General features: G+C 41.9%; 1 protein-coding gene across 1 annotated transcript; it reads right to left on the bottom strand.

Annotated features, from left to right (window-relative positions):
* Positions 1 to 7,490: 7,490 nt before the first annotated feature.
* On the bottom strand, positions 7,491 to 11,715 carry LOC308401389 (mRNA decay activator protein ZFP36L1). The gene is made up of 2 exons (XM_080889593.1): positions 11,415 to 11,715; positions 7,491 to 10,832 (listed from the first exon to the last, which is right to left on the bottom strand). The coding sequence occupies exons 1-2, from the start codon at positions 11,466 to 11,468 to the stop codon at positions 9,621 to 9,623; spliced, it is 1,266 nt and encodes a 421-aa protein (XP_080745719.1). The 5' UTR covers positions 11,469 to 11,715; the 3' UTR covers positions 7,491 to 9,620.
* Positions 11,716 to 11,995: the final 280 nt, after the last annotated feature.

The following is an 11,995-nucleotide window of genomic DNA, read 5'->3' as shown; positions in this document are numbered from 1 at the left end:
GTCTGAGCTTCTCTGCTTGGGCTGCTGCCCCTGCGATCCAGCCCTTGATCTTAGCTTTTTCTAGGACTGCGCTCTTCTGAACAGAGATCTCTGATGTTGTTCCTGAGTCACTGCACCTAGTGCTCCGATTACCACTCTTACCGTCACCCTCCACATTTTCTCGAGCTCTTCTCTGAGCCCTTGGTATTTCTTGAGCTACTCATGTTCCTTCTTCCTGATATTGCTGTCATTCAGAACCACTACATCTATCCCTACGGCCGTCTTCTTCTGTTTGTCTATCACCACTATGTCCGGTTGGTTAGCCATCACCATTTTGTCCTTCTTTATGTGGATGTCCCACAGGATCTTAGCTCGGTCATTCTCCACCACCCTAGGGGGCCTTCCATGATGGTGCCTCCTCTTCCTCCTCATTCTTGGGTTTCTGCTTCCTGCGGTATTATCTGAGCACACGGTCGGTTGGGGCCATCTTCCTCATGTATTCATGCATGTCTGTTGTCTCATCCTGAACCGTGGTGCTGACACTCACCACTCCCCGGCCTCCTTCCTTCCGCTTAGCGATCAGCCTCAGGGTGCTGGACTTGGGGTGAAACCCTCCATGCATGGCCAGGAGTCTTTATGTCAGTGGCTTCTATCTCCTCCTTTGACCAGCTTATTACCCCAGCTGGGTACCTGATCACGGGCAGGGCGTAGGTGTTGATGGCCCGGATCTTGTTCTTACCGTTCAGCTGACTTCTCAGGACTTGCCTGACCCTCTGCAGGTACTTGGCGGTTGCAGCTTTTCTAGTGACCTCTTCATGGTTCCCATTTGCCTGCGGGATCCCCAGGAGTAGTAATATAATGGCACTTTTTTTGAGGGTCTGCTGAATTGTTTTTAAATGGCACTTTTTGATGAACAGCAGATGATTAATTCCTCTTTATTGGAGAAAGTGTCCCTAAGCTATTGCTGCTCATACTTACTGAGTTCCCTAGCTACTTCTTTACTATGTCAGTAAACCTTTTGAAAAGGAAGGTGTTGTAGATTTAAAGAAACATCTTAATTGAAGCAAAGGCAAAAAATTGGAATGAATTTTATGTGACTGTTCATATTAAAGCCAACAAGTGAAAATCCAAAAAAACGCCTCCAATCCTTTGTATTAATGATCTCCCCCCTCTGTGTGTGTGTGTGTGTGTGTGTGTGTGTGTGTGTGTGTGTGTGTGTGTGTGTGTGTGTGTGTGTGTGTGAGTGTGTGTGAGTGTGAGTATGTGTGCCACACAGAAGGAAGGTCACAGCAGGAGCTTTTCTCAAACGCATCAGTTTATTTTTTACAAGAAGTGTAGCTCATACAATGGTATAAATGTATTCTTTGCGGTACTTTAAAATTATGAAACTCTAAAGATTTTGAGTTCAGGCACATTGTGAATCAAGAATCTAAATATTTGTGTCACAATGATTTCTATAAAAGCATTTTATTTATGGGGATAATGCGACAAATCTTTTGTGTGTCCTATTAATGATCAATGGTAATTGAAGAGGAAGCTTGAACCCTGGCTCAGGACATTTCATGACAAGTGACAGCGCAGACATCTGCTAATGAGAAAACAAGTTTTATCATCATAAAGACTGTGATATGAAGCATCATTAAAGTGTCACTTCAGTAATGTTGACTCATGTTTTTAATAGATGACTTTAAAACACTAAACTCTAATTTCTGTGGTTTATTTTAAGTTTACAGAATATAACATGTGGTAAGACAACGAGTTTTACTTCTCACCGTCCGTGTTATGTGTATCTATTTATCATGTATGCTACTTTGCTCTGTGGACTGTAAAATGTTTCACTGTGTTCATGAAATAAACCAGACTTTCACTGTCTGCATCTTTTACTGTTTTTTCTGCATTTGTTCACTCCAAGTTTGACAAAACCTACAGATATCCAGAGTTAACTCACTAACAATGTGGAGCAGTCTCAGTGTATTTAGCTGCTTTTTCCCTGAACACAACCAACTGAGAGAAACGCCTGTAGTCCTCACTTTGGTCATTTTGAACGTTGAAGGAGATTTGTTCCATAGACACCTTATACTAGTGTTTCCTGCACTTAATCCATCACTACTGTGTTCTATTTAAATCCAGATTCCTTTTATAGTTTGCAGTGAAATTTGTTAAACTGTTGCTTAATGGGACAGAAGTACAAGTCACTCTTTACTAACACATTTGTAGATGAGTTTATTGCTGAACAACACAGCTAGTCTCACACACTCTTTAGGTTTTTCAAGTTTTGTGTGTAAGGGTTTAGTCTATCAAACCTTACCCTTTTCTCCCCAGTATCACAACAGCATGACTCCCAAAGTACAGATCAGTAAACAACCTATGATTCTAAAGCCAGAACAGAAAGATACAGTTGGAAGATGAATGATTGCGTTTTTATGACGCACACACAGAGGATCCCCAACTCCCTCATATAATTTTGTACCTCACTAAAGCGTACACTAGATGGCACTGCCTCCCTACATCTCATCCAGTAAGTCTCTCCATTTCACTTTTGCAGACTTGAATGTGGAAATTAAGTATCTGCTGACAGCTGCCCTTTCTTCATTTTAAAACGCTACCAACAAAGATAACCATGGAAACCTTGAGATATATGATTTGTAATTCAGGACATTTTTTTTGTCTCGTGAATGCTGTTGTAGCTTTGAGTTTAAGAATAGTAAATGAATCCTAATTCCCGATTTCAAGCTCAGTATGTTTACCACAGTATAGGTACAGGTTTGATATTTGTTGGCTAAAACGATTTGTATTAAAATGCATTCACCAAAATATCTGTACTGGTTAGTAATGCCTACAGATACTGGCAGCAGGGATTAGAAAAAAAATCGAAATAAAAATTTAGATAATGCAATGAAAAGTGCAGTAGTAAAAACTGAAGGCATTTCTTAACCTCCTAACATCTTGAAAAAAGCAAGAGGACCTGTAGAGGGAGCTGCCAAAACACTCTTCTAGCTTAATGTTGTGAGTGTTGAGTTTATGTCTACGGGTAGAAATGAGTACTTGCTTCGAACATGTTCACTTAGTCGTCATTTATTAGGCACATACAGCTAAAATTAATAGAATCCGACTAAAGATGTTGTTTGTGATGCATTTAAACTATTGACTACTTGAGGAGGCTGTTCCAAAGTTTCCAATGTGCAACTTAGTAAAAACTGGACAGTCCTGTAACTCTGAATCTTGGGGCCACTTAAAGCTGTTGGCCCACTGACCAGAGTGTGCCAGGTCTAACGGATAACCCGGGGCCAGCATTCAAGCATTTCTAAGTAAGCAGTAAAACTTTGCTTCTTCTCTGTGGAGGTCATGTGTGAGGAGGTATAACACAAACAAACAGGAACACTAGAGGATCGATTTCTCCGTTTGAGTTCCAGAGTCTGATGGCTCTGAGAACAAATGACTATGAACTTTGACATGCTTGGAGTTATAAAGGAACGTGGACACTAAAGCAGTGACCTTTTATTTGGCCTTCTTATTTTCAGTGCCGTGGACTTCAGCATGTTTTGGTCGAACTTTTAGGGAAACTTTTGTTTAATATACTGAAAAGTAACAAATGCTATAAAAACACTTTTTGTTGTGTTTATTAAATACCAACAAAGGGAGTCAAAAGCTAATAGCTAGAAATGTTCCTCAGAGGTTTTGCATCTTAAATACTATTACTTAAGGATCTTTTGTTACAGAGGTACGAATCAGATGGAATCAAGGCAGGGCAACTGAAACAGGCTGCATGCCGGTTGTCATCATTTCTTTAGGGATTAATAAAGTATTTTGATTCTGATTCTGAAGAGGCTTTGAAATATAGGGACTCTGGGGGTGAAAAATTGGAACTGGAATTGATGTGTGTTAAGTTTGTAGTCTGCAATCTTTTGTAACAGAAAAGAAGAGTCTGGTGAGAGCTGGTTCAAAAGACAGAGTATATTGCATAAGCTGAGATGATGGGAGGCAGGTGAGTGGGCTTGGAGCCAGGAGGAGAGACCATGTGTGCTCTTCTTATTTCTCAGATTGTACATCCTCAGTTCCTTTCCTCATCTCCTCTCCACATGTATTTGCCACTCCCCCATGGATGAGGTAGGAAGGAGAGGAGTCAAGATAATGGGCTTTGATGTCATGCTACCAGGGCTGGACTGGTAATCAAGACAGAGAGAGAGAGAAAGAGAGAGAGAGGGGTAATGATGGGTCACAAGGACTGATTTTTTTTGTCCAGTCCAGCCCTGACTGCAGTTTGTGATGATAAAAATTATCATAACACAAATGGATGAAATAGTTGATTATTCTAAATATCTAACAGCCTACAACTTATGAATGGAAAAAGAATACTCATTAAAGACACCAGGAAGTCTTCCAGTGGCCAGTTTAGCAACAGCTTTTTACAGACTTGTTTTATGCCACATGAAATACAGTGTTAATTGTATCTTTTTACTATATCACTTTGGATTTTATCATATAGAAGTTATATTAAATCCAGTTTTTATGAGTTCAAGGAAACTTTCCCGTTTTAGAAGATAAATAGTGGACAGACAAACATCTTTAATGACAATGTGCCCGTAGCTTCTAAAGAGAGTGAAAATGTAAGGAAAGCCTGCAGAATTGCATTTGTCACAGCTTAACAGGGTTACTACTACTACTACATGTGCAGTCTAAGTAAATACCGAGAACCATCGTCAACATACATTTCTCAGTGTTATGAAAGCACTTTAGTAACTGGTGTTTAAATGTCAGGTCTCAAGCAACTGAAGCAACATGACTTGAGCAAATCTACCTCCCACATGGATTTTTGACTTGAGCCATTTGTTTGCTTAATGAGACCCCCAGTTCCTCTGAAATCACAGTCCAGTTCCAGCAGCCAAATAACATTCTTAACTTAAAAATACACAGTTGTGCCTCAGCATCACAGGTGAAATGTATTTATGCTTCTAAGTTATCTAAGTTTGCTGTTTAATTTTTGTGAGCATTTCAGGATATTTGATGAGAGCCATCTGCTTATTAGGACACCTCCTTGAAACAGCCCAAGCCCATCCATTCCCTCCTAAGCTCCCCCGTTAACCAATAATTCTTCTTTTTCTCTCTAAGCTCAGCACAAACCCTTCCCTGCTGCTGAATTCTCCCAAATCACTTTATCCACCCATATCTGTCCACACACAGGGAAGCCACCCCTCACCCTCGCTCCCAGGCTGATTCCAGTTTATTCCCATTCAGCTGCATTAGCATACAGATGTTAGACTGAAAACGGAAAGCAGGGACACACAAAGGGGCTTCGTGGCCAGGAGGGGCGGGAGGGATTGAGGGGCTGCACAGGGATGGCCCTTGGCCTTTTTAAGGTCTTGCAGATACACACACACACACACACACACACACACACACACACACACACACACACACACACACACACACACACACACACACACACACACAGCCACGGGTATTGAATGGTAAGTAGCCCTGGGGGTTGTGGGAGCCTGCTCCTGCCTCACTTTGCTGTTATTCATTTACCAGAGGGAAATCCTCAGCCAGCCCACTGCTGAATGCACACACACACACACACACACACACACACACACACACACACACACACACACACACACACACACACACACACACACACACACACATGCAGAGAGAGAGAGAAATCCCCAGCTCCCTCATATAATTTTAAAGGACAGAAACATAAGAAAATATCCAATATACGATTATTTTTTACCCTGCCAATGTCCCACATGTGAATGTGACTAGGCTGGGAATGTGAGCGGGAATAATGAAAAGAAAAACCAATTTTTTAAAACTTGGACTGAGATTGCATGTTTAATTCTAGTTGTTTAATTCTACCAGGTGATTCAGGTGTAGCAGCAGGTTCTGTGGTTTAAGCTGCAATAATGCACCAGAATGACTCAAGTCTGTCTGAAAGGACAGAGTTGAGTGTTTCCACTTAAAAGATGACAACGATAACTATGTGGAAATGAAGTATCACCAACACACCGTGCTTTTCAAATATGAACACAATCACAAATCAGGCCCTGTTGAGCCCGTCAGGTGTGTTTTCATTTCTGGAAGTATTTGTAGGTTGCAGGACACACGATGCCCAGTTTTCTGGACAGTTATGATCTCTATTCTCAAATGGGCTCCATCTATCATCACACTAAATTTGTGTGATCTGGCAGGCTAATACCCTTTGAATGCTCAGTATCACACAGTTACAGTTATGCTCTTACATAGGGCTCAGCTGGAAAATGTAAAGTAAGCGCTGGAGCTGCAGTGCATATGCAAAGTTTTATCTGGAACAAAGTTCTTCTATAAACTACTTCTGCCACTCTGGAGCCATGCAGACAATGTCTGTGAGACAGCTTTTTTAAATGCCCAAAAAGATAAATAAAACTGCTGTATTTGTACGTTACATACACAAAGTTTCACACTTCTAGCCTCATTAGCATCTCAGTCCAGAGTGTCAATGTGATCACTATTTAACTCTTAGAATTAGAGGAAGTTTAGATAACTTCCATCAATTCTGTCACTGATTTCTATTTAGGATCATTCGAGTGCCATGTGTCATCAGCACTTGTGTTTCATTCACTGTTTGGTAACTTTTACTATCAAAACTACTTGGTTAGTGTTACGAAACACCGGATAGACATTTTACAAAATTCGCCATATTGTGCATGAAAAGTTCAACCCTGTCTACAGTGATCATTAAAATATGGGATTGTTAAAAAAAAAAAAAAAAATTATTATTATTTTTTTTTAATCATCAAAATGTGGCCATTTGTGCCTTTAATATTAACCATAGGTTATAATAACAGCTTGTATGAAGAACATATGAGGTCCGGGGCAGCACAATGTTGTGCAGGGAAAAAAGAAGTATGTAATCATCTCATTAAAAATGGATCAGTATTGATTTTTTTCTGTATATTTTGCTTTATTGTTTTGAATTCAGGCATTTTTTCCCTACAGTAATAGTTTAATACACACACATATATACAGAGTGAGAGACGGAGAGAGAAAGAGAGAGAGGGGAGGACCTCAACTTCTGCTCCACTTTGTGTGAATAGATGGAAATCAGTCACAAGTATCTCAGTGCCCCATTGTGTTCTGGGAAGTCTTTGTTCGAGCATCTGTTGCCCAAACATTCTCCCCAGTGTCACTCACTCTAAATTGGTCTGTTCAGACGAGTTGCAACAAAACTCACTCCCCTTCCCACAGAACACACTCCCACACATAAACACGCACACAGAGGGGAGGGCTGGGAGATTCCCTAAACACAAGTAGGAGAAAGAGTTAATCTTTGTTCCTTTTGTTTGTGAATGAAACACAGATGATTGTAAAAGCTCTAAAAACAGTGGCAGGATCTTAAAGTGATGCTCGTGGGAAAGCTTTGCCCAAAAACGAACATTTGAGTTATTGATTTCCTGCTCAACATGTGCTTTTATTTTTGCCATTGCCTTTAACTCAGGAGGAATTTCTCCTCAGTTGTTCAAATTTTATGCAGAAAAACAGACACTGAAGGTGTAAGCCTTTTTCCAGTTGCTTCTTCTGAGTGTTATTCAGCACTAAAGCTCTTTAATATTTGCATCACCTGTTTTTATGTTTGAATATAAAGATGGGAAAAGGGATTAAAAAACTAAAGTTTTTTTGTTGTGATTGATGTATGGATGTGAGAATTCTACTGGAAATGTTGGTGAAGTGAAGTAAGAGTTTACGTGTTTATGTGGGAGAAAGGTTAATGGGCTACTTTTTGCTTTTTGTAATCATAGTTTACATATTAAATAATTGACCTAATTCTTAGATTCTGACCTTAAGAAGGTATGGTAACAAAAGGAAACAAGTATAATGAAATTCAAGATAGAATTCTTATTTTTTCAAGGACTTTTATTTTGAAATAAAGGTGGACATATATATTAAGATAAAGAGCTAGCATATCAACATAACCCATGGAATGTAAACAATAGACGCACTTAAATTATGTAAATCAAAACACGCATTATCCAACAACACAATATAGGTTCTGCTTTGAAAATCAAAATAAATAAGACTTTAAGTTAAAAGTTACAAACACAGCTCGCTGTCAAGCCAGCAACAAGCTACAGCAACAAGAAGCCTCTCTGGATTCGTCAGGACAGGTCAGAGAATTTTCATGAACAAAAAAAAAATTTCAATCTGGCCTAAATTTTATTTGAACTCGCGTGATTTCACCTGCCGCTCAGAGACTTGGCAAGCTAGCGTGCAACAGAGGTCGACCAAACACATTGTCATTAAACCAACTTGGATAGATTAAAGTCAACTATAAAACAAACTATAAAAAATTTTGACCACGAGACACAACGGTCCTCATGTGCAGGACATCACCGCACTTTTCACACATTACAAAAGATGTTTTCGTTCTCTTGGTGGTTTTGGTGTATCTCATAAAGTACCGACATTTTTAGTTGCCACTGCTGGCTCACATCAAAGTCTTGTTTTGCTTTATGTTTAACAGGAGTTATCAGTTGAAGAAAATGTTACGTGGATCAGGACGTGAGGCTTAATGGAGAGGAGAGTAGACTCGCTGTGCGCTCACACCGACACCAAATGGCAGAGGATGCTGGAGAAGGCACTGCACTGCTTGTGGCGTGAAAGCTCAGCGAGTCTTGATTTCTGTCAGGCCTATAAGCCAGTAAGGCAACATAAATACAGAATGCCAAAATGTTTCACGTCCTCCTTCCCTCTCCTCTCCGCAAGCCTTCTTAAAGCTACTGGAAAGTGTAAAACCAAGCAGATGGACAAAATGAATGCATAAGTAAAGCATAATTTCTCAGGCATTATTAAGAATGCATAAACACAATCACAAAGCAAACATGACATGAACAATAAATCTTACACAAAGCAATAAATATGGCTAAAAAAAAGTGTTAGGCTATAGTAATAATTATAACACTGTGTATCACCTGCCGTGGCTAGCAGTACTAGTAGGTTAGGAGAACTCTAACTTTGGTAACTAGAGTCAGTGGGATGCCTACACCTGGGCTAGATTTTGTTGCTAAAGCATTTAAAGTAGCTGACATACAATCAATTGATCAGTCAGTGGCAGCATACAGTTATTCAACCGTCTTGGACAAGAAGCTGGAAAGAATTACAGTTAAACTGCCCAAAATATGACTGGAGAAGTGCTGTAGGCTTGCATTGTTGAAACTGACCTGCAAATAAACCCAACAGTACAGAGCGAACAGCACTAATGTTAAATTCCTTTATAAATAAGGGTACAGGGAATTCTCACACAGAACTCCCCTCTGAGCAGGAACAGCACACGGATGACTGCTGAGCTGAGTGAAGAACCCTCAGAGTAGTCCCTAAAAATGGGTATACAACAGTATACAGCAGTAACAACGGCATGAAAAACAAGCTTAAAAAAAGGAAAAGTCAGCTTAAACTGGACAAACACTGAGCAGCGCTACAACTGCTTGGATGAAAAATGCAATATGCACAAAGATAGGTACTCTGCTGGATTTAAGAGGGAACAGAAAACCCAATGTCTTAATTCTTTGTGAAAAGACCAACATCATATACTGGCCACATAGAGTTAAAACTATTAGACTATATATCCCTGATTAAATTCAGCCCTACAGTAAAACCCTTCCCTACTCATCTGAAACAGAAAGGCGGCTGAAGATGGGTAGTCGTCGGCCCTCGAAGCTCGGTGACTCTGTGCCACTGGAGGAAGAGCTGAGGGAGCAGGAGGATGTGTAGCCCTCTTCAGAGAGGGAGTCAGCTGAGGAGCAGCGCTGAAGGCTGGGACAGGCATTCAGGGAGGCTGGAGGCTGTTGGGGGAGGAGGTAAGGGAGGCTTTTGGGTGTGAAAGTTGAGGTGGGACACCGGGCGCTGACAGAATCGGTCACGGCGAAGAAGCGCAGAGCTGAATCACCGCTGTCACCAGCCAGGTCACCGATGCCAGAGAAGGGGAAGGGGTAATGCTTCAGTGGGCCGGGTTCGGGAAAGAGAGGGGAAAGGAGCTCAGGGCTTCCTACAGAGGACGGAGGAGGAGAGACAGAGGAGGCCCTGGTGAAAAGGAAGGAGCAAGGCTGTGACTCCTTTACTGGCTGGAAGGTCTGCGGAGAGGAGGAGAAGCCTGCGAAGCTGAGGCTGTGGCGCAGCAGAGGAGGCCTGAGCTTCTGCTTCTGTGGAGACGCAGCAGCATTGCCGGCATTGAGCTCATCCGCGTTGTGAATGAAGTGGCAGCGGGCACCGTACGGACAGAAGCCTATGGTGTGGAACGTGCGGCAGGGCTCTGTCTTATATTTGGGATGACGGTTGAGGCCTCTCAGCTCGTCCATGCCGTGAGCAAACTGGCACTTGGCACCGTACTTGCAGGCCCCGCTTTCCTCATATGTGCGGCACAGTTCCGTCTTGTATCGAGTGGAGATGTGTGGTGGTGGTGGTGGAGGCAGCGTGGGTCTGGAGGAAGCAGCTGAGGAGATGGAGGTGTTACTGATGCATAGGCCAGGTGGGGGGAGTAGCAGTGGTGGGGACAAGTTGGCTGCTTTGTCCTCTCTCCCTCCCAAACTGTTGCCCTCGATCATGCTGACTGAGCGGTCAACTCTGAAGGGGATGTGGCTGAGCGAGGAGCGGGGAAGCTGACCCTCCCTGCTCCACTGCTGGTTGGAGGTCACATTTAGGCCCCAACAGGCTGACTCGGTCATCTCACAACTGCTGCTGTTGAACTTGGAGTTTGGGAGGGTCACAGGGCAGAGAGAGTGACGTCGCTGGAAGCCGAGCACCCTTTGACTGTGCTGCTGCCGTTGCTGCTGGGAGCTGGTAGACGAGCCATCTGTCACCTCCAGGCTGCGGAAATTCTGTTGCACAAAAGGAGAGAGGAGAAGAATAGATGAGTGCCGTGCATTCCTGGAGCTCTGGAGCGGGGCTTGCAGGGCCAAGGCGAGCTGAAAGGAGATTTTAGAGTTGCAGCTAAAGCCAGAGGTCTTATAAATTGGATTTGCTCAAACATCTCTAAAGTTGCACAAAAAAAAAAACAATTTAAAAATAACACATAATTTAAAAGAAACAGCAAACAGCCTGTTTTCCTGTCACTGTTTCATTAAATAACATTTAAAAATTGCAAAGAAAAATATTAAATGAAGCCCCCAAAATCTGAAAAAGTTAACACGTGACACTGTAAAGTTACAACATAACACAACTAAAGATTGAACAGCTTTTAACACCATCTGAATCTGAATTTTCTACAAAATATTAAAGTTTAAACCACACTCATGCTTTAAATTAGACAATAAATTTGTAGCATTTCATCACTTTATGTTTTTAACACAAATAAATGAGCTTAATAATTTACTCCTAATTCAGCTCGTATAGGCACAAGCTGATCGTGTTTCAGGCATGCTGGTACACATATATAAAGGTTTTTGATCGGTCTCTCTCACCTTGCAGAACTCCTCATCTAGTTCCAGGAAAGGTGTTAGAAAGTCGGAGGGCATGGTTAGCTCCACCGTCCTCACCGAGTCAATGAGCTGTTGTCTGATCTCACAAGGATATTAAGCACAGAAGTTTTTGGGGTCCAAAGAGAAGGGAAAAAAAAATTCTGAAAAAGCTCAGGAGTAAAATTAAAAAAAATATTTTGGGGGAAGGAAAAGGAAAAACAAAAGTAGCCCAGTCTGTTGTGAAGGAGACAAGAAGTTTGGGAAAAGAGCAAAGTGTCCCCAGGAGGAAAGTCACTCAACCATCTGTTGGAATCTCCTTAAATAGTTGGGGAAACCCACCCACCTCCTGCCTGTGTGCTTCAGGGGGCGGGCAGGGAGGGGTGTGTGTGTGTTAATGTGCGTTAATGTGTGTGTGTGTTTGGGGGGAGGGGGTCCTGAATTGTAATGGGCAGGGAGGGCTCGGCGAGAGGAGGAGGGAGCTGAATGAAGCTACTTTTGTACCCATTCATTACCAAATCCTTAAAAGAGGATTTTTTTTTGGGGGGGGGCAGGCTCTCATTTTATTTAGGATCAATACAGCTGAG

Source organism: Rhamphochromis sp. 'chilingali' (genome assembly GCF_963969265.1).
Source record: "Rhamphochromis sp. 'chilingali' genome assembly, chromosome: 8".
Lineage (NCBI taxonomy): Eukaryota > Metazoa > Chordata > Actinopteri > Cichliformes > Cichlidae > Rhamphochromis > Rhamphochromis sp. 'chilingali'.
The sequence above is the reverse complement of the archived record's forward strand: the minus strand, read 5'-3'. Positions and strand labels throughout refer to the sequence as shown.

Coding starts and splice junctions, on each gene's coding strand:
- LOC308401389 (XM_080889593.1), bottom strand. CDS start 11,468: ATGCCCTCCGACTTTCTAACACCTTTCCTGGAACTAGATGAGGAGTTC. Junction 10,833..11,414: donor TAGATGAGGAGTTCTGCAAG/GTGAGAGAGACC, acceptor TTTGTGCAACAG/AATTTCCGCAGCCTGGAGGT.